This window comes from Pithys albifrons, chromosome 7 (assembly GCF_047495875.1).
Source record: "Pithys albifrons albifrons isolate INPA30051 chromosome 7, PitAlb_v1, whole genome shotgun sequence".
Lineage (NCBI taxonomy): Eukaryota > Metazoa > Chordata > Aves > Passeriformes > Thamnophilidae > Pithys > Pithys albifrons.
The window spans coordinates 10,700,070-10,723,762 of NC_092464.1; the positions used below are offsets into that span (position 1 = coordinate 10,700,070).

The 23,693-nt window shown below is 39.2% G+C and overlaps 1 protein-coding gene across 3 annotated transcripts in view; it reads right to left on the reverse strand.

The window, feature by feature from the left end:
• Positions 1 to 989: 989 nt before the first annotated feature.
• Positions 990 to 23,693, reverse strand: part of VIPR2 (vasoactive intestinal peptide receptor 2) — a 55,473-nt gene continuing 32,769 nt past the window's right edge. For 2 of the 3 annotated variants that reach the window (XM_071560215.1, XM_071560213.1), the window contains exons 6-13: positions 22,057 to 22,198; positions 19,062 to 19,212; positions 18,193 to 18,253; positions 15,921 to 15,990; positions 12,544 to 12,635; positions 9,632 to 9,761; positions 9,504 to 9,545; positions 990 to 7,179 (exon numbers count right to left, since the gene is read on the reverse strand). In XM_071560215.1, the coding sequence (XP_071416316.1) occupies positions 7,006 to 7,179; positions 9,504 to 9,545; positions 9,632 to 9,761; positions 12,544 to 12,635; positions 15,921 to 15,990; positions 18,193 to 18,253; positions 19,062 to 19,212; positions 22,057 to 22,198 (862 nt within the window). In that variant the 3' untranslated portion in view covers positions 990 to 7,005. The remainder of the gene's footprint in view (positions 7,180 to 9,503; positions 9,546 to 9,631; positions 9,762 to 12,543; positions 12,636 to 15,920; positions 15,991 to 18,192; positions 18,254 to 19,061; positions 19,213 to 22,056; positions 22,199 to 23,693) is intronic. The other variant, XM_071560214.1, reaches the window with a different exon arrangement.

Below are 23,693 nucleotides of genomic sequence, written 5' to 3' on the forward strand. Positions count from 1 at the left end.
TGCAGGCACTGATGCCAGAACTGATGTCAATCAGTCCAGTTGCCAGTGTCTCTACCCTCCTGCACGTTTAGACTCACCAGCTCTAGAGCAGCTCACCTGCAGACATCAAGGTGACCTGGTTGTGGGGCTACCCCTTTAGCAATGAGGGAGAGAGGATGTGTATGCAGGCAAAGACACTGTAGTGCTTTGCAGACATGCTATTGATTGGAGAAGGGTCCAGACTGTTGCAGCTCATACAAGTACACGCATAAGGTGGGTGAGTATGAAGCTCTGGTCTCCCAAAGGGTCAAAAGAGCCCTCTCTGTGTGGTGTAGCTTCTGTGATACATGCAGATACACTCAGGAAGGGACAGACTCTCTGGTCCATGAGAAACACAAAACAGGGATTTGTTCTTTGTCCCTGATGGTGTTGCTTCCAGGGCAGGCACTGCCCCATGAGGTGCCACCTCCTCCTCCACAAGTGCTCTCTCAGCCCCATGAGCAATACACCACTGCCAGTCTCTTCCCTGTGCTTTTAGGGAAATAAAACATGATATATGATGTTCCCTCTACAGGAGAGATGTCACAGTTTTCCTTTGTTCCACCTCCATTATCCTGTGCTTCTGACAGGTACCTGTACCTCTGACCGGTAGGTGGGCAATCAAGCTTTAGGTAAGCCATAGTAAGTAAAGAAATAGCTGCTGGCCATGGAGGTGTTGACATACACAACAACACAGGATCACCTGGGTCTGCCCTGTGTGTGCCATTCTCATGCCCCTGTAAGCACATCTAGGCTGCAGGAAGCCACATATTCCTCAGTGGGGAATCTCAGGATCTTGTTATCTCAGGGGCTGTTTTCCTTTAAGCTGTGTGTCTTAAAGCTGCTGAATTAAAAAGGGAAATATTAACTTACCCACATCCTTCAGCATGGCCCTGATCCACTGAATCAATAAGAAAACTGCATAACTATACACAATTTTTTAAAAGCATAAATAACAGAATTTTGGTGCAAAACTTTTAAAATTTTTATTCTCTGACTCCTTTTCAGTCTCTTATGGTGTTATTAACTACTATTATCACTAATAGCATAAAGATGTAAACACTTATTTGTTCACAGCTTTATATATAACATTTCAGAGAAGGCTGGTAGGTATGTGACATTAAAAACTGAAACCAGAAAAGAACAAGAGAAAAACCAGAATATAGTGAATTACAGTATGAAATCTATTTACACACATTAATCTATACAACATCATAATCTGTACATTTTGTAAAAAATAATCACATTCATTTACATAATTTTAATTTTTACCATACTTGACAGATAAAAAGTTATGAACAAAGATGACAAAAGACAATTTCAAAGTAATACTCATACTAATGTGCCAGGACAAAAAAAGCTGCAAGTTATCATAACCTCATTACAGTGCTTTGGGAAACAGATGGGGTTGGGACATTTCAATCACTGTTCTGGCTGACAATGGAAATGTTATTGACTTAGATTAAACTACATGCTGTTATGACTGGGCAGAATCAGATTCAACACAGAGTGGTTAAACCACACCACAGAATGTTCCTTTTTAACATTATCCTGATGTACTCTTATAACAAACATATTAGAACATTTTTTTTCTTCTTCTTTTTAAATTTATTTATTTTATTTTTCATGAATAGAATAGCACTGCATACTAACTTTTGCTATTTGGTCATGTCAGGGTTGTGCTGACAGCCCACAGCTTATATAGGCACTCATGGTAACATGAAGGTACTTGGTTAGTACAAGTATTTCCTGTATCACTATGCATGGGCAGTAACTGCTTGGACAATAACCCTGTTACATACAGCAGTTTTCTCTGTGGGTTACTTGCTGGTTCTTCCTTTTTATCAGATATATTTAGTGCTTGATTCTTCATTAGGGATGCCTGAAAAAAAATCTGTATAGAGAGAATTTGGACTTTATCTCAAATTGCTTTGTTGAACTGGGTAAATTCACAATCAACAGAAGCTGGTTTTTAAAACTTATAAAAATAGGAGGCAAATTATGCAGATGATTCATCTTAGTCCTTACACACAGAGAGTGTGACACATGCACCTGGCAATGCCTTATTTCATAAATCTGTCCCAGGCAGCATCTCTGGTTTGCTGAGGGTCTGTATCTGCTGCTTTCCCTTTCATCATGTTAAAGGCAAAGGGAAGCCTGTCTGGGGCGAGTCAAGACATGAAGCAGATGCTACAGAGGGGGGTTGGCTGCCTCCAACTTGACTATAGAAAGTTTTTTGTGGTGCTATTTGCCACCATTCAGCTCTTGCTGTTTCAGTGCAGTGCTGATGCCTGATGAACCTGGGCAGTTCTTCAGCTGGCTGCCCCCAGCACCCACACCCAGGCCCTGGAGGGGCAGCCTGCTGGGCCCCCATGCACTCAGCACACAGCACTTCCTTAAATGCGTGTTAAATTCTTAACATTTCATGAAAATCAGCACTGCTTTCAACAGCTGAAAGAGTGCTCTCCATATTCCCAAGGTTATTTTTCAAGCACCTTACCTGCAGACCAAGGTCAACATATTTTAAACAGGTACTAGATTATGTGTCAAAAACCATGCCAGCAATAATCTCATTGCATGCCACAAGGCAGTTCTGGTCAATCAAAATGTAAAGTAAAAGATTTTAGAGGTATGCCCAGATGATCTGTAAGTGGAAGTGAGAAATATGGTCAATGGTGTGTGCATCTCCTAAAGCAGGAGATACTGAAATTCTTTTTTGGCATCTCTAGGTCAAACCTATTATGAATGGAATGGGGAACAGAAGAGAATCAGGAAGAATATTGGAGAAAATACCTCACTGCCAGAATTTAAAATATTTGACATGTTTAGTTTTTCAGAGAGGAAATCAAGACATAATTTTCAAGACATAAAGAAAATTTGTAGCAGTCTAAAGCATTTTTCTTTAAGCATATGACATGGCTACAAAAGGGAAAGACCTAACCCCAAAAAAGAAATATTGTTGAAAACTGAATTCAGGCAAATCAAAATGGGACATGAAGCTTTATCATAGGAGGCAGTGAATGACCAAAATAACTGTGGGATCTTCCATGACCTGAACTTTGAATTACACTGCACATTTCTTGGAGGATAACTGGCCAATGCAAGTTAAAGCCTTAAAAAGTAGTATCTGAGTAATCTTACCCAGATAACTGAATGATCTCTTCTGGGATATGCATCTTACTTCATTTCAGATGCAGGGTGATTAATCGAAGTACCAGCCAGCTGCCCTGTTTTATAGTAAATACAGAAAAAGAAGTGATCCAGCTTACCCACCTTAGATACCACCAGCAGAAAATGTAATGAGTTACCTTCAACTAGTGCCTATTTCCCTAAGATGACTATGGAAGACCCTTAAATAAGTGTCTTTAGCTCAGAGACAGACAGACAGCTTTTAGATACCGAATCATGGCAGATGAATTTCACCTGCATTTATGGAGCATCTGGCTGAAATTGACTCAGCAGAGGAACATTGAAATCAATGTCTGCTGTATATTTAGATTTTAATCGTGGTTAGTACTGGAAAGCAAACTGTCACTGTGCTCCTCTGGCATCAACAGCAGGTAATGCTGACAGGAATCACTCATAATGAGTGGTGCCTCCAAGGCAAGTGGAGTACAATTAACCACAGTACTGGAGAGGGAACTGTATTACCATTCTTGTTCAGTAATTACAAGGTGTGCTGCTGGCTTTTTAGTGGGGGAGAAAAAAAAGGAATTTCTTGCTCTGAAGAATTTACAACTCAGCTTGGACCCTGATGCAACCAAAGGGAGAAAGGCAGTAAAGGAATAAAGCGAGCAAAACCACGTGACAAGGCCATGACAGAAAGGATACATTTGTTTGCAGCTTCTATTTCCTCCCATGATGCTGCTGGGATTGAACAAGGTCTAGATTTGAAGATGACAAAAGGCCAAATGATGTCCTTTTGACTCATAAGCCTTACCACAGCACAGAGCAAGAGCATTTAATCCCATATTCCCATGCAAAATGCAATGAAAGACAAAACCATAAGACCTATCTTGTTCTGGATGTTGTAAAGATGCAAAACACTGATCAAGTTCTAGATTTCTCAAACTGTTCTGCCCCTTTTACATACATTTTAATATGATGTGTATCTGTGTGTGAAAAGGCAGCTGAAAGTCAGAACAGGTGATGATAGAATTGATGCTGTAACTTTGCATAAAATTATTTGGAAATGAAAAACATTTGGGGAGTAAGAACAAGGGAGGGCAATGCCCTCTGGGCCTTTACTGACATGTTAATACTTCCACAAAGCAGTATGAAGTTAAACTGTCTCAGAAAGCATCTTTTCTCTATATAGATTATTAGTACAGGGATGAGGTTCTACAAAGTACAGTACTTTTCACTGGTTTGAGAGAAAAATGTATGCAGCACCTTTCTCCCCCGTGTGCCACTCTTTGCATGTCCACATAGCTCTTTACATACTTACTGATACTATCTGTGTCCTCCCCCTGGTGAAACCTCACTGTTTCACATGGCATTACACCCTACATGAAAAGTAGAATCCACATCCAAATGCATCTGCACCCTGTTAAAGGACACAATGCTGTTTTGTTGCAACTTAAAATGTATTTTTCTTATTAAGGATTTTCTGTTTAATAATACAGAAATAATTAAAATGCAGGTTTTCTCCACGCTCATCTAATTAGAACAAAGATGAGTTTCTCTAGGATACAATGCATTATAAACACTTATAATTGGTGATGCATCATGCAGAACAGACTGATGGAAATGACTGCTTGAAACCCCTGTTTCTATACCATCATTCTGTCTGTGTGTCACCTCACTCATATAACCTCATTTGAGCAAAAAGATGAGCACACCTGAATGCTTGTCACACATGCTTTCCTACCCCTGGAATTTGGGGAAAAAACATCCTGCACATCACACCTCAGGGAGCTGAGCAGTCGCAATGCCACTTCAGACAAAGAAGCCTGAAGTGCAGAGACATGTTTAATTTAGGTATAGAAGCAACCTCCAAAGCTCCAATGGCTCTTAATATATTTGCAGTTGAGAGTTTGCAATAAGGTTGTTCAGAGATCCAGGAAAAATACTACAGTTTAGCAGTGGTTTCTGAATCTGAGGTCTTTGGGAATATATTTAGTCTAAATGCATATGTAGGGCATATCTTTAGACCCTGCATTTGGGCAGCCAACTTCTCTCCAAAATCTCATAGTTACTTCACCAAGTGACAGCAGAAAACACTCTGAACAACTGGAGATAATAACTTCTTTAAAGTCAAATTTGGCAAAGTAACAATTCGTCAAGTTATTATTTAACTCAAATGGTACCTACTGCGTAAAGGTTGGTGCTGTGCACCATTTATCACACTACCTGTTCTTCAGTACTCATGTGAACCACGGGGCCTTTTCTATCTGTGGTCTGACAAAACTGTATCCCTGTAAAAAATTGTGTTTGACTGATAAATAGCAAGATTAAATCACACCAAGAGTTGTAGGGACACTTTGACAGCTGCTGACAATATTCTCAGTACTAGTAATATTTTAAGAATGTACATGTGTGCCTGCCAAGACATGCCCTGGATGCTGTTCTTGCCTTTATCTGACAAGACTTTGAATGCTTCTAGCTCCATACAATCTATTATCAGAAATAACAGGGCAATTGCTTTTATGGAGATACTCATGCAAATATGTATTATTCCCACTTGTTATCAAGAGTGGACATGGCTAAAAGTAATATGGAAATAAAAGTAATTTGGCTTATTTCTTCTACAGAGTGCAAATGTTCTGTATATTTTTATAAGACTCTGTGAGTTCTATCTTTTTTTTCCTTAAATGTGGCTACATAAGAGACTTGGCTTTGCTGAGAATTCCTTCTTTATGCCTTTTAAGGTAATTTTTAGGGATTTGGCCTATTTTTTTTTTAGAATACTGTCAGGACTAAATTTTAAATCATCTCATATAGATACAGAATTGAATAAAATTAAAAGAACTTACATTATTCCTTATATAGGAGTTGCAACTTCATTGCAATATTTCTTGTTTTAGCTGTCAGGTATGTAGTTCTAGAGACATAGTTCAATGAAAGTACTGTATAAGAATGGTATTTTCAATGGGTAATAAGCCAGTGAAGGATGTTATTCCTATGTAAGGCTGCTTGAGCAATAAAACACCTCTTCAGAAAATTGCTTAATGAAAGACAAACAGAAACATCTCACTTTAAATGGAAGAGAAGAACTGGTGATTGGAACAGCACTACTGGAAAATGCTGAAGTTTTAATCAAAACTATTATGTAGTCTTTTCTGTATGGACTGTAAAGGTACCTCTCTACTTTCTGCACGTAAACATTAAACTAGGCACTTTTGAAAGTAACAACAGGATTGGAATAGAATTCTGTAAAAAGTAAAATTCTGTAGAAAGCAATCTCTGAAATTTATACAATTAGCCAAGAAGTCCTGCCTTTTCCCCTCTGTATAATAATGTTCATAATTTCCTGGATTAGCACACTGAACTCCCACTGTGGTTAATTATAGTCTTAGATTTCTTTATTTTTACTGTATTTTCCATACTTAGAAAAGAACTTCCTAGTCCTTAAGGAAATAAATGTTTCCTTCACCGTAAATAAAGTGTAAGAAATTTTCTTTCTTCCCATCTTAACCCTTACAACATGTGCCAAAGCAGCCTGCACTGAGCAGGATACTGTGCACCAACCTTGGAGCTATGCCTGAGGGTAAAGAGACCATTATGGAAAATGAGCTTCTGAATTCTTATGGCCAGTAAAATGCAAGAGAACATCAGAATTACTATGAATACCATTTAAACAAAACAGAAAGCATCCTTGGGGCAGGTTTCTCTGTCATTAACAGGTTGGCTGCACAAACCAATTTCTCAAATAGCAACATGTAGAAAAGCAAAGCACTAAACTGTACATTTTATAAAATATCACATCAAGCTGCATAATGAATGATCTATCCCTCAGCTTTCCCTGTCTGAGGAGACCTGGCTGATTCATATCATGGTGGTCTCTGTCTGCATGAACGAGTGAGCCCTTGAGTTCCGGTGAAGCTGCGACACACTCTCTGATCCATTGCGAGAGATGGAGGAGCTGTGCAGTCTGTAATCCCTGCCCGCCGTCTGCTTCCAACACAAACTCCGCCACTTTCTCTTCAGCTCCCCCTGCACCTGTGTGCGAAAGAAATGCACAGTATGAGCTGGAAACGCTCTTTTATGTGAGGAACTTTTTCACGTGTGTCAGCTATCAAATGGGGATGTCTAGGAATGGAATCATGGAATGGTTTGGATTGAAAGGGACCTTAAAGTTCATCCTGTTCCACCCCTCTGCGACTGGCAGGGACACCTTCCACAGACCAGGCTGCTCCAAGCCCCATTGCTGATGACACCAAGTTGGGAGGGAGTGTCGATTTGCTGGAAGGCAGGAGGGCTCTGCAGAGGGATCTGGATGGACTTGAGGGATGGGCTGATTCCAATGGGATGAAGTTCAATAAGGCCAAATGCCGGGTCCTGCACTTTGGCCACAACAACCCCCTGCAGCGCTACAGGCTGGGCACAGAGTGGCTGGAGAGCAGCCAGGCAGAAAGGGACCTTGGGGTACTAATTGACAGGAAGCTCAACATGAGCCAACAGTGTGCCCAGGTGGCCAAGAAGGCCAATGGGATCCTGCCCTGTATCAAAAATAGTGTGGCCAGCAGGACCAGGGAAGTGATCTTTCCCCTGTACTCTGCATTGGTGAGGCCACACCTTGAGTACTGTGTTCAGTTCTGAGCCCCTCAGTTCAGAAAGGATATTGAGGTGCTGGAGCGGGTCCAGAGAAGAGCAACAAGGCTGGTGAAGGGACTGCAGCACAAGCCCTATGGGGAGAGGCTGAGGGAGCTGGGGTTGTTTAACCTGGAGAAGAGGAGGCTCAGAGGTGACCTCATCACTGTCTGTAACTACCTGAAGGGAAGTTCTAGCCAGGTGGGGGCTGGTGTCTTCTCCCAGGCACTCAGCAATAGGACAAGGGGGCACGGGCTTAAGCTCTGCCAGGGGAAATTTAAGTTGGATATCAGAAAAAAAATTCTTTGCAGAGAGAGTAATCAGGCATTGGAATGGGCTGCCCAGAGAGGTGGTGGATTCACCATCCCTAGAGATTTTTAAACGCAGATTGGATGTGGCGCTGAGTGCCATGATCTGGTAAATGGACTAGAGTTGGACCAAGGGTTGGACTCGATCTTGGAGGTCTTTTCCAATCCAATCGATTCTATGATTCTATGATTCTATGATATTAAATCAGCCTTGAGCACTTCCAGCAATTAGGCATCCACGGTTTCTCTGGGCAACCTCTTCCAGTGTCTCTGCCAACCCCATGGAAAAGATTCCTTCCTTACATGCACTCTAAATCTACCACATGTCAGGTTAAAACTGTTATCCCTTGTCCCTTCACTACAGGCCCTGATAAAAAGTCTTTCACAGTCTTCCTTATAATGCCCCCTGTGGGTACTGGAAGGCTGTTTAAAAGTGTCCCCAGAGCCTTCCCTTTTCCAGGCTGAATAATCCCTTTTCCCTCAGCCAGTCTTCATAGGAGAGGAGTTCCAGTGACTAAAGATTTTTGTGGCTCTCCTCTGGATTCACTCCAGCAGGTCCATGATGTCTCTCTTGCACTGATGCTGGCCTTACCTTCTTTTGATGCAGAACATTTCTCGGCTACAAGTGCACATTGCCAGCTCATGCCCCATTTTTGGCATCCCTTCCCTCTGGAGTATCAAATCAGTTTTTACAGAAGATTACAAAACTGAGGCAAAGATTGGGTCTACACTGTCTGTGAGGAAATGCCCCAAGGCCACTTTCAAAATCAGTTTTGTACCACTTGTGCTGCAACATCAGCTTTTGGTATGTAGCTATTAATCAGGTACTTAAAGCATGGAATCAAATTATTAGCCCCAAAATTAGGCATCTCATGAATATCGAAGGGCAGAATAGCACTGAGGAGAACTGAATGTCAGTTCCCTGGGCAGGCAGGTGGATCCTTAAGACAGATTCCTCCTGTCAGGTACTGCACAGTGGCTGATATCAACAGGAATTCCTCGCATGCTTCTCAAGTGAGATTAGGAAAGCTGCCACGTGCTGAGCACTTCTAAAAACCTGCTGCTGTTCTGAGGGCTCAATGCTGTCAGATTGCCCCCAAATGGTGTTTCAAGTTTTGGGTAAATTTCTAATCTTGTTGCACCTCACTTGCACAATCCATATTGCTTCTAACAGAGCTAGACTACATCTTGTTAAATAACAGATGACTCCTCAGTTTACAAGGATTTAGATTTTAAACAGCTCTTAAAACTCTTCACCAAACTACACTGGTTTTTCGTGCTGCATAGAAACTGTTGCATATGTATTCTATAAATAGGAATCCAAACATCTAAAACAGCTTCATGTATCAGAGTGGAATTACAAGGGCACTTCTATATTTACTGAAAACAATATTTAATATCCTCAGTAGGAAAGGTGAGACTTACTTCGCTGTTCAAAAAACAATATAGGACTGCAACAATCAACCCCTGGAAAGAGAAAATATTCCTTAGTTAGTCAGCAGCACCAGCCTAGGTCAATAAAACTTCTTTAGAATAAAAATTGTAAAATTTACCTGAAAAGATCCCAAACACAACTCAAAGATTATTTTATAGCTATTGGAACTGCGGTCAGGAAATAGAGCAAACACTGTATAGTGAACTCCAAATAATGGAATAAGCAGCAATGTGGATTTTGCAAGTCTCCTGGGTGAATAAAAGAGAAAAGTTGAAAGTTAATGAAGGTAAAATCTCTCTTTTGAAGTTAATTGAGGTTAATTTTCTTTGAATGTGCAATTGTATGGTAAGTTTGCCATGGCACATGCAGAGCATGCAAACACTGCTTAGGAAATGTAGTCTAGAATAATCTCAGCTGTGAGATTTTCACAAGCACTTTCAGATTTACCCCCAAATACTAAAATTTCATAGCTTTACTGGTGGTATTAAGCATATATCATTACCTAATTTTCAATGTTGTCTATTACATAACACATTTTAGCAGAAAACACTATGGAACTTAAAGATGGAGAACTTTAAATTACTAAGGACAGCAGCTCTGACAAACTGCCTGTGAAACTACTGAAATGATAAATTGCTAATTATATCTTATCTGTCACTTACTTCACTCTAATAACATCAGTTTCATATATTATACAGGGCCAGTCATGCACAATTATGTATGTCTAGCATCAGATAAAACTCAAGAAGTTACGATGTTGAGTTCCATAATTCTTCACTGTCTTGATGAATATAACTTGATTCAACAATGAAAGGCTGCTGTTGTGAATTCACGTATTTTAACAGAAAATTCAAGGTATTTCAAGCAGTTTTATTTTGAATGTGTCAGTCTTCATGGCCTTGCTTTGTTCTTAATGTCCCAGAGGCTGCATCTGTGTGGAAATAATCACTTCTGACAGCAAAGTTTCTCAAGAATAGTAAAACCCTCACATCTAAAGGTGATACCAGTAAGTGGGACAAATAGGATTTCCTTAGCAGAAGAAATTAATTTACAGCTGGAGGAGATGACACTGGCAGCAAATTTCCTGGTTTCCCAAGTGAAATGGAAAACTGATTTTATTTGAACTTAACCTTATCAACTGTAAAAATAAAATGAGCAACAAAAAGGATGGAACCAGGTACAAACAGGTTTAAAGGAAGGGAAGAAAAATGAAGACTTGAATGAATGGTATTCATTTTAGATTTGTATTTCACTTTCACTCCATTCTTTTTTAATAATTTTTGTCTAGCTGATGTTACTTTCTCTATCCTGCACTTGCATTTCAGTGAAGAAAAGGGACACACAAAATAGCCTTATTCTTTTCTGCATCTTAGAAAATGCATTTGCAGTATTAAAAATGAGTTTTCATTTGCTCTGTAGATGCACTCTTTCTTGAGGAGGTTAATCTCCTCTTCTATGGGTATCTGCTCAAGACCACACAATCCAAAATTAACCAGGCAATCCAATGCTAACAGCGAAGAACTCACAGGACTGAATAATGAAGGACAAGGTTGTTAATCATGTGAACATTTCACACTACAAAGTGCAACAGTAAACTGTGGAAAATGAGGGGACTGAAAGCAAGGGAATGCCTCATTTAGAGAAAGTACATAAGTACCACAGGGAAACAAAGAAAAACTCCTGTCACAAGAATTGAACTGGGTGGGATTTCCTGCCCACAGGTTGGCCATTGTGCTAAATAATATTGTGGCAACTGCATACATAATTTAATCTGGATTGATTTGGTTCTCCCACATGTTTAGGTAATTCAATCAGCAAACACAAAGAAACCTCCTTGTAGCTCCACACAGCAAAGTTACTCTGGTTATGTTGACTTTTTTGTGGCCTATCAGAATTCTCTTTTTGCACCAAATGTGCTACACTGTTTACAAAACACATAAAGTTCCACTTCTCTTGGTTTTAAAGCTATTCATAGAATAGAATCATAGAATGAACTGGGTTGCAAGAGGCCTCTGAGATCATCAAGTCCAACCCGTGATCCAACCCCACTCTGACTACCAGATTATGACACTACGTTTCTTCACACATCATATTTTATATTTAGGACAGGAATTCAGTGTTTTTTAAATGAAGAAAAAGGAATTATCCAGAAGCACATTTTTGAAGGCCTGTTGCATGGGTTTTAATTTTCAGTGTTCATGTTAGAGTTTGTCACTGAAGTATCATATTGACACCTTCTGTATCTGGGCTTTGAAATAAGACTTACTACAATAAACCCTTGATGTGGATTGCAGTACCCAACAGGTATTGTAATACACAACAATAACTGATATGGCAATATAATAAAGAATAAAACCCATTTTAGCAACGCATTTGAATTGTCGCTCAACATCCTTTGATTTAAAACTGTGGAAACAAGAAACATTAGGATTTGGTGATCAAACCAAAACAAAAAGAGAAGAAAGCATAAACAGAAATGAAATTGGTCTTAATCAGACACAACTGTTTTCCTCTAGAAAAATAAAGATATTTTAAATCAATATAAAACTTTACACTTAATTTTTAACTTTCTGGGAACAATGTAACTTCTTTTCAGCTCTTAAAATATATGTAAATACTACAACAAAAAGTATTTTAGAAATGAAAAATTTAAAACAAGTTTTCAAGGAGGTTGAAGCAAAATGTTTTGGTCTTGGAAATTTTGTTGTCAAAATGAAATATTTATACATCAAAAAAATTACTCTCCATATATTTTGTATCAGCATATTCATTCATGGATTAAACTCAATTTCAAGAATAGCTTGTTGATCTTTATGAAAGAGAATATTTTTTATTCATTTAGTGTTTGACAAAAATATATTCTTCTATATTTCAGCACAGTGATAAGACCTTTCTTAAACTATATCTAAAAGTAGTTCTGAATTAAATGTAATTATAGTATCACAGCAATTGTTGGTAGCAGGCTCCAGGCAATGAAACCTTACAGAGATTATTTTGACTCTGCCCATAGTATCCAAAAATACAACTTACTTGTACTGTGATTGGTCATTTCCTCCAACATCTGGAGATCTTAACTTCTGCAGTAAGATTCTTATAATACTAATGAAAAGTATAAAATTCACCTGCAAATAAAACAAATACAATGGTGATTTCTTACTTCTCCACTCAGTATGCAGCCTGAAGAAATGTTTATTAAGTCTGTCAAGTCAACTCAGCAGTAAGTTGTGTCCCTCCCACCAGAACACATCAACTCTGCACTGTCAAACCTACTGGCTGTTTTCTGCCACACTGTTTGTCCTGTCAGAGCACCTCTGTGTGCCCACCCATTCTGGTCTGCCTGGCAAAAGCCTTTGAAAGCCCCAGCTGGCAGAATTACCCTCCCTCCAGACTGCAGCTGCAGGCGTTTCCCAGCAGAATGGGACACTGGATGTGACTTGCTGCAATCAAGCACTGTCCTACATTGTCACATGGATCCACAACCAGAACCCCAGGGAGATTTTGACCCTCTCTTGCTTCTCAACTTGACTTTCAGTATTCGTTGTCTGAATTGGGGGAAGGGAAGATTATTGCAGAGCTGCTCTGTCTACTCCAATCAAGCACAAAAGGGGCCTCTCACAAGTATCTGTCTGTCTTGGATAATGATGCATAAAACCTTCTATGATCAGATAATGATCAGTCTAGAAAACTGAAGTATAAAACTCAGTAGTTTCCAAATCTCACTCCCATTTTTTCTTCAACCTTTTGGCTTTTGGCATCTTGTGATCACCAGCCCTTCTGGTGCTGGATTGTTAATGTGGTCAAGAAAAACTCACACTAAATTCAGCATGTCCATACGAAAGTAACTTGGATGTACACTTCACAGCAACAATGTTCACTAAAAACTACGGGTACAGCCACATAAACAGCTGCATCAGATACACACATCTTAGAATAAATTAATCTAGAGAAAAATTTCTATCACTGTGCAAATGAGAATTTTATTGTTTTAAACTAACCCCAACCTAAAGGCCATTTTGTTGTATATTTTTTAGCCCCAAAACAGAAGAAGGAAAAATCTTTATTCTGTATTTGTGAAGGGAATGACAGAATAATTTCTTGTTCTTCACAGGCATCTCTAGTCTCAAGTGTAACAGAAGAAACTGTCATCAACTTGGTTTCTGAGGCATCAGGTTGACGGCACAACTACACTCAGGAGATTCACATTCTTGACTGACATTCATGTATTACGTTCAGGTCTGTTTTCAAACACATACCTTCCTGTCTGTAATCACAATCTTGGATTAATGAAAAACTTACATTCTTATCTGGAGGCTGTAACAATACTTGGCACTACTGAGTTTGCCAATCCAGCTAACTCAGACTGGGTATTAAGATCTAAAGACGGCAACTGCCACTGGCTTAGTGCAGTGGAACAAATTAATTTCTCTAAGATTATTATTGCATTTGTAATTTTAAAAATCCTTGGAAGCATATATATAAGTTAGAATAATATTTTTCAATAGCATACAAAACAAGTAGTGCCCTGGAACTTTACTTTAAGTGTTGTAGCTTTATAGTCCCACAAAATCATTTGAGCATAATGTCTGTAAATAACACAGAGCATGTATACTGTTCAGTGGATCATCTAACAGCTATTTGTGAAAATAATGTCAATGTTGAGAAACTACAAGAAAGACAAATACTGGCTCTTTAGTGGAGTACCAGCAAGATGCTGCTCATACCCTGTTCTACTTCTTACAGTAAGTTTTTGAGTTGAAACACATTGTCTGAGCATGTATCATGTAAATTGCCTTCATGTTGCTTCTTTCTTTCTATTTAGTCCCTTACACTACCTGCAACATGAGATAAGAAAAACATTTCTCAGTTCCATTGCTGTGACAAGAGTGCTGTTTCCAGGCAAACACCGCTCTTTCCTGAATGAGAACAGTTTCTGGAACTATGGAGAAGGCAGCTGTGGAGGCCTTTGCTGAATGGAGAATACAGGTAACAGCACATTCATTTGGAACAGTCACCCCCAACTGAATAACTCTGAAGTGTGGACAGCATGAAGCATGAAAGTCTGCCAAAATATTATGAAGCCAAAGTTGTCAGGAGGAGATGTCAGGGAAGGTTTCTGACACACTGAAGCCATTGCCACTCTGCAAAATGGTATCAGAACTTGCTCTCATGATACTGTTGGATAGATGGGACTTTTGCTGATGGACCAGGACTCCACTTTCTTAATTCACAGCTAATTTCCCAGTCTTTGCTAAGATCCAGCTTCAAGTCAGGTCTGCCAACGTGCCTTGGCATAACTTTTGTGTTCAGGACTAGGACTGCTTGGCAGAAACACTTCTTGCTGGCACATGAAGTCTCAGCTCTTTACCACATAGCTCTTTAAACTGAGCATCCAGAGAACAGAATTTCATCTCTCTGTAAACACCAGGTGGTTCTTTCTGTTTTCATCTTTTAGCATATTTTCTTCACTCTGGACCCCTCCCAGTTCTCAGCTCCTTTGTGGTAGAGGTATTTTCTTTGTGCTGCAGTTCTGTTGCATGTCCATTCCTTCATAACATGAAGTATCTTTTCTGTGAGACCTTGCCTTATGTCATTTCACACATATGCCTGCTCTGCTTTCTTTGTAAATTGCAGAATTCACTCTGATGAAGATAATAGGCAGTTCTCCCAAAAGGATTCTCAGCAGGCACAGATTGAAAGACAAGTCCAAGAGTAATGCAAACTTTTGAAATCCTGTGTTATTTAATAAAGTCCTGTTTTTTCTGTCTACAATGTTAAAAATGAGGCAAGTGTACCTAAAATACAGTAATTTGCACTCTGACTGTTTTCAGAAATGGACATATATCTATAGTATATTATGCCCAAAGTTAATTACACAGTCATTAAACTGAACAGGAATATTATTATACTACCCCAGTAATTCTAATGAGCTCCACACAGGAAAAGCCCTGTGAAACATTCTCAAACGGTAATACTTTGCAAATACTTCATGTTCAATATATATTTCAGTAGGCTACTAATTAAAGAAAGATATACACAGCTGTAGTTTTTTATGATTGCAATAATATCAGGTTCTCAATTACAGGACTATCTATTTACACACAAAATCAAATCTTCAATTCATTGAAAAGTATAATTAGATTTTTGCTTCCCCCAGGCTCATAACCATAGATGTTGAAGAAAGAGCAACATACAAATAAAAGCAACTGCTCATTTAATAGGAGCCAGATAAATTTTGAAGGCAACAAATTTTAATGGCCTTGGCATCTGCTTAACATTTCTCCTACAGCATAATTTCTTTTCATTAAAACAGAATTCTTGCCTATCTGTAACTAGCAGTAAAGAATAATGGCTGTATGCACTGCAGAATGCTGAACAGACCTATAATTCATGTTTCATAGTTGACTTACTAAAATAGAAATTAAAATTGGTATTCGTATAACCCACCAGGGACCACCATGCTCATTTGTATCCCAGCAACTATAAAAAAAAAGAGGGAAAAAGATGTTGACATTAATATCATCTGGCAAGAAAGACCATGAGAATTATTTCTTATATGCAAGTCAAAGAACACTAAAATAATGCCTGTTCTCATCTAGAATTTGGCATTCAATTGTTGCCTGCTTTTAATTTTATTTCCTATTTTAATATGCATACTCCATTTCCCCACTTGAGACATTGCAGCCAGGTGTGGAGTTCTCAGCTTGAGAAAGATGTGGACCTGTTAGAACTGTTCCAGAGGAGGCCATGAAGGTGATCAGAGGGCTGAAGTACTTTTCTTTCACAGACAGGCTGAGAAGACAAGGCTCTGAGGAGAGCTCGTTGTGAGCTTTCAGCACTTAAAAGGGGCTTATAAAAGAGGGAGAAAGCCCTTTTACCAGGGCACGTAGTGATAGGACAAGTGTTAGATATTAGGAAGAAATTCTTTACAGAGTCACAGAATCATTTAGGTTGGAAAAGACCTACAAGATCCTTGAGATTGAGCCACTACCACCTTGTCAACTAAAGCATGGCACTAAGCATGTCCAGGGATGGTGACTCCACCACCTTCCTGGCAGTCTGTTCCAATGTCTGACAATCTATTCCATGAAGAAATTCTTCCTCATATCTAACTTGAACCTCTCCTGCTGCAGCATGAGACTGTGTCCTCTCATCCTGCTGCTTGTTACCCGAAGAAGAGGCTGATCCCCACCTGGCTACGGCCTCCTTCGAAACATTTGTAGAGAAAGATGAGATCTCTCCTGAGCCTCCTTTTCTCCAGACTAAACACTCCCAGCTCCCTCAAGCACTCCTCACATGACTTACTCTCTAGAACCCACACCTTCATTGCCCCTCTCTGGGCACACTCTGGCACCTCGATGTCTTTCTTGACGTGAGGGGCCTGGAACTCGACACAGCACTCGGGGTGCTTTGCTCTGAGGGTAATGAGGCACTACAGCAGGTTCCCCAGGGAAATTGTGGATACTCATTTCTAGAGGTTTTCAAGGCCAGACTGGATGGGGCTCTGAGTAACCTGGTCTAGCGGGCCCTTGGCAAGTAGAGCTGAAATTGGATGATCTAGAAAATCCCTTCCAATCCAAACCATTCTATGATTCTATGAAATTAGCTAAAAAACATCAAGCACACCAGGCTGTATAATTAGACATCATGGAGAACACTGGCCTTTGGGGAAACCAAGATTAATTTCACTTCATGTAAGGACATTTTTTCAATATGCACTTAACATTGGCCTCTTGGTAGCATGAAGATCTAAAGCAACTGACAGATTCAATTGCAATGACATCATTTCTTGTGGGATATTTAGGTTAAAAATGGCTGAACTGGTTTAGAAAAATGTGAGATTGAACCTGAAACTTTGCCTGAAAAACTGAATATTTAATTTTCACTGTGAGCTCTGCACTTTTGATCCAAATTTCCAAAGTGCTTTGAAAGGTTAGTCATATTAAATCCCCTTCAGAGTTCCTCTGTAATCGTAATGACAAAGGAAAAAGGAGTTTGCCTTCAGTTTACACATTAGAGGTCTTGCAAAGAAAGCCTTGAAACTATCTAGGATATGATTTTTCAGTTTAATTACAGAATCAATTGCAAAATATTAATTAGTTTGGCAACACAAAACTGTGAAAACTGTTTGTCTCACTAGCTAGAAATGCTCTCTCACTCCTTTTTGCCAGCAAAAGCATCACATCGGATTTTCCTACAGAATTCCCAGTTCCCCTTCCTGTGCCAGAAGCCAGGCCCAGCTCTAGTTACCTGTAGTTTTACCTGATTTCATGTACCTTACAGATTTCAATCTTTGGAGTTGCTAGTTAGCAAATGAGAATGCCCAGTGCCTTAGTGCACTGTGTTGCAGCACTGAACACAAGGACCCCCCTGCTATTTTCAGTATTCTTGCTTTGACTTTCCAAGCAGATAGCTCTAAACATGAGTCTCAGGGGGTAACATTAGTTATAACCTATCTCTGCCCTCACCTGCCCTTTGAGTTTTTCAAATAAACACCAAGAATAAACCCACACTGAAGAGCTCCCAAATGCCTGTCCCTTTATCACCATCTCTGAAATTTCAGTTCTGTGCTTGTCTCCTTCAGAACAGCAAACCACCTTTGTGTGAACACCATCACACACAAGGCAAAGATTGTACTGGCACAGTTGGAGGCTTTAACCTTTCTCTCCCATACACACTCACCCTGTGTCCTCTAAAATGATCCGTGTCACTGTCCAAGTAATAATGAATATGGTAGGAATTCCTGAAAAATGCCAAAGAGAACGAACACAAAAATATAAGTTCACAAAAAAAGTTCAGCCTGCTACTAAACAATTATTCCCCAAACACACAACATATATAAAAAGTTCAGAGAATGGAGGGAGAGGCATGTCTGACCAGCTACATGCTGTCAGCAGTGTATCACAAAGACTGCAGGGAAGGGGATTTATTTCTTACAAAAATACAGCCATAATGACTAATACACAAAGCCCATGCCTTCCTTAGGCTCCTTGCAAGCTGTGAGAGCGACTTACATGGAGACATACACAAGTTATGCATTACCAATGCACTTCCAAGGACTGCAATATAAAATTGGAGTATAAATCATTTCATAAGGAACCTTGTCCACACACTGGCTTATTCCCATTTCCCTAAAACACCTTAATGTTTTATGACCACCTGCTACTGCAAGTTTTAAAGTGCTCCATATAAATAACATTGCACTTTCTTTAAGTGAAAGGAATTAAAACCAGATGAACAATATTACGTAGTGTTTCACAACGTTTCACAACGTAGTGTAGCTCATGACTTTGCAGCTAAATTTGATTTTTCCTCCCAAATGAGGACAGCTGAATTCCATGTTTTGTGGTGGCATTCCTTGCACCATCCTGTATCCTGAACAACCCCTGGGAATGGTGCAGATTGGCAGAGCTGGAGCTGAACTGAGGAACTTGTGAGTCTGAGGAGTCACCCAACAGAAAAGGCAGGGCTACCTTGGTATGAAATATCGAACCTGATTAATACAAACAAACAGAAAAAAGGACATTATTGTATGATATTTGAGTTCTTACCCCATCCTATCAGCAAGTAGATTGTGAAGTGTCTGTTGGGGGAGAATATTAGCACAAGGAGGATGTGGAGGTAAAGTCCTTCAACCAAGAGCCAGTAAAAGTTTGCCATAACACCATACTGGAAAAATACCAAAATTGCCTTGCAGCCCACCTGAAATACGACAGGAAAGGTGCTGTATTGTTCTGTTATTAATAAAGCCTATAGATCTTAGCTCTTTGTATACTGTTAGTAACCCAGGTCTAGCAGAAATTATTTTTCTTCTGTTACTCAAATTGAGACATTGTAAATGTTATTATAAATATAGAAAGAAAATTAATTAAAGAAATATTTAGATGGCTGTCATTGAAAATTCACCCAGAAATGCTGAAAACTGCCCAGCAAAAATATTGAAAAAATGGTGCTTATAATAAATGCACACATTTGTGATAGTTTGTTAATGAATGGCTATTAGATTAAATGATCACCTATTAGGGGGCTAATAAATAAATAACTATCCCAGCTGGCTTCTTAACACAGTGAAAATTAACAAAAACTGCTTTTTGAATTTTTCAAGGCTAAATGGGAAACTGAGTGAAAAATACAACTTTACATGATGAATACTCTAAGTAGAACTAGAAGAAAAAGTTGACTGTACTTTTAAAAATTATGTTTTCCCTTTAGAAAATGCTTTCGAGTTTCTTAATTAACAAAACATGTAGTTTTGTATCATAAAATGATACTTATAGTCTGTGTGCTGCTTTTCAGAATTAATTTTCAGATGTCTGTGCTGGTGATGTTCTGCAGTGCTGGCTGCTGCTACTTGTGGTGCTTCCCAGCAGGAATCTGGGATGTGAGAATTGAATATGAAAATGTTTCTGCTGAGAATGTGCTAAGAAATGTGATGATATGGTGAAAGTAGCAGACTAAACAAACCATACCAAATAAAATCTCTCATTTCTCCCAGGTTTACTCACTTCTCCCTTTTAAATACCCTTCATACCTCCACTTTTTCTGTTAAAATTCCAAATACATCTGATACCAAGCAGATAACTTACTCATTTAGCAATTGATTCTTCTCTCCAAACATTGATGTCCATTAAGAAGGGAGATGGAGTTCCCAGCTGCTAAGCCAGGGGGCATAGACCTCATTAGAGGCAGTTCTCCATGTCCATCAGCCCTTTATGGTGCCTCAGAGCTCTCAGTGCATCCCAAGTAACACATTCATGCCTGTATTCACACCTGTATTCATGCCTGTGTACATGCCTATACAGACAACTAAGCAGCAGTCCAAAGGCTTGAATTAATTTCACCTAATTTTAGCTGCCTACAAGCAAGGTTTCTGGTCAAAGCTCGCTGCCCACTTGCCTACTACCTCCTTATACAGCTCATGAAGAAAGACAGACAACTCCAGAGAAAGTCTTAAAGCAGATGAGATGAACTGTACAGTGAGAAAGAAGCCCAAAGAAACAGCTTAGTTCAGTTGTCTCAATTGGTAAGAGTGATTTTACCTCTGGACTTGGTACCTACTGAAGGGATCTCTATTGCAGACCAGTAATGCGCCAGAAAATGTAACATAGATAAAATTAAACATTTCAAAATGCAAGATGAAATTTGCTTTTTTATTGATGACTGCCAGACTAGCAAAGTCTAAAATTTTTGTAATATATTTTAAATTCCCATAGTTCCTTGTATTACATTCTCCATTAACATACCAGAACCCCTTTTCCCTTCCTCCTGCAGATCATCCTGTGTCAGCTGTACTGCAGATGCTGAACAGTGAAGGTATCTGTCAGTGAAGTCAGTCCAAACTAATACTGTGTGTAATTCAGATTCAGGAGCTGCAATGCATCATGAACTGTGTGCTTTGCAGACACCTGTGTGTGCAGCAGGACTGGGGCACATCACACTCACACATGACAAATGGCCAACCTCGTGTGTTGCTGTGTCTGAAAGGCAGTGCCCAGCCAGTGCAAGGCCAGCTTGGTGTCAGAGCATCCCAAAGAGAATGCTACTGAAATGACTCAATAGTCCACAAAATTGGACATATTCGAATAGGAAGAAATGAGGCTCTGTAACAAAGAACAACTGGAGAATAAATGAAATCGCAGAAATCAAGTAGTATTCTGAGTGAATTGAATAATCTTTCAAGTACCTAAGAACCTCTGATTACCCTTGGCACTTTGTCTACTAACAACTTTGCCTACTTGAGGTCTATTAACTTAATTCCTTCTTTTCTCCATTAGAAATATCCCACATTATCAATGTCTGCCTACAGTTTGGTATATTATATGTATGTCTTGTTAAGAACTTCACATTTTTGGGACAAAATGTCTTCATCAAGACAAAAAAGATTTGCTTCCAATTTGTTCTCACAAGGTTAAATTGTAGTAAATTAAAATCAGAAGGTATTCTTGACTGAAACAACAGGGAGAGAGAATCAGGACTATCATATAGTGTTCATTCTTTTAATAGCAAGAGTTGAGATTTTTTAATCCCTGTACATAAAAATGCAATAAACATATTAGCTTGCCAAGAATACAGATGACAACACTTCTGTCATGGCTTGAAAATACAGAGGAGTTAATGAAGACAACTCCTGCAAATATTTAATTTCCTGAGTTATCTCTCTCCCTCCATTGTTACCTGTCCAATTCCTGGAGCCCTGATGGAGCTGCTGGGGCACTTCCAGCCCAGCTGCCGTTAATCACTCCCAGCTGATGGCATTCCTGCTTGTCTTCAACTCTCCCAGCTGATTAATGCAGTGATTGTATTTATTCTGCACTATAGCTGGTTATGATTTGTCTTAGCAGATGACGAGTTGTCCCTTCATGGTCATTTAAACAACGCTAATGTCTTCTACTTTGTGCTGCTTCTAACAGACCATTCTGCTAGTCATTATACTCTCTACAGAATTGTCTACACCAACAGCCTGATATTCCTAAATATTTAAAGGACCAGGGAGGAAAATTTAGTGACAAAACAGTATAACACCAGGTAACAAATGATGTTTCTTACCCATGAGGTTTGATCCTCTGGACAGTGAGCTGTGTTGGAGCTGGAATAGAGAATATCATCCTTGACTAAAACAGAGATTGCTCTTAGAATGAAAGAGAGGAACAGGTTCAGATGGATGTAGTTCCGAGTACAATGAAGTTTTCTAAGGAGAGATTTGAAAACAGATGTTTTATATTATGGTGCAGAAACTGTTGAACAGACTTCTATTACTCTGTGAATATGTCCTAGTAATATGAACCCTGAGTAAGAGCCTACCATTCCCTTCTCTGACATTTTATCAGTGCTGTCTTGCTGTTTTCTTTTATCTCTTACTCCTGTTCAGTATCACAGACTAAAGATGCCAGTGGTAATTCTCCCACATTTTAGCATAAGCTGGCAATAAACACAGATTATTATATCCTTCTGTGTGTGCACTCATTCCAGTGTTTTTCTTGAAAACAAAACTTTGATTATCTTGGATGTATTTCAGACATGCTGTCACCTATTAATTTAACTCCTGCATTTTGCTATGTAATGGTTTTTCATCCTAGGATGAAGAAGCAATTAAGAAATGCATTCAAAACATTTGCTTGCCTATCCTTTCTATCCAATGAGATGCAAAAGTTTTCTTTTGTCCATCAGCCCTGTGGAAGCCTGACAAACAAACAACAGTTTAAATATTCCAAGTAAGTGAACGAATGCTCAGGGGAAACAAGCTGTAAGTTGAGGGGTTTTCCCTTGGAATGCATTCCCTTCAACATCTTCCCATTTAAAAGATTCTTTTTAGAGCAAATCCCCAGAAAGCAAACTGCTAAGAGGCTTTTGTAGCCAAACCCAGCACATTGACCAGCACCTTGAAACAGGCCAGAAGCCAAGGCTCACTTCAGAAGGCAATGGAAGGATGAAGGTGTGATAGGATGTTCTGGCACTGCACAGCAGCAACTTCCAAGGAGCCTCCCAGCTTTGATTTTTACCAAACACTATATAATCTGTTCTGAAACTACTGAGGCAAGGATAGTTACAGTGAGTGCAGGCCAATAAAGAACAGATCCACCTTGCTAGCTCCCAGTTTGGCAAAGGACATGGTACCAGGCTGAACTTGAAGCAGTTGCCAAAAATCCAGTGATTGCAATGGCCGTGCATGTCCTTTGCTGAAACAGATTCTGAGAAAAGCTGAAATACCACTTTTATTCTGGACTGCATTGTATGTTTCTGTGGAATTCAGAAATAGATGCAAGTTGCAAATAGGAGGAAACTATTTTTCTTGAATAACTAATGTATATGATTAGTTATTTATCCCATTCAGTAACTGAAATAATAAATGTTGGATATATACAAGGCTGTCAAACCATTAATTTGGTGGTAGTGAGCAAGAAAATAACATTATTTGGGATATGTGTGGTGTTCCAGAATAACAAAGACATTCTGTTCTGTAACAGAAACAATAGCTGTCATGCTTATTCATTTGGTATGATTCCCTCATAATGCACAACTACCACGTGAGCAACATTTAAAGGCAGCAGATACACATGACAGCATATGTTATAGAAATGACACAGATTCATATTTTTCTCCTTGTTAAGCAATACATATCAGAGAAACTGACTTTGGGTTTTTTTGAAGGTTTTGTTATACAGGAGTGACCTTAAAGGAAGTCT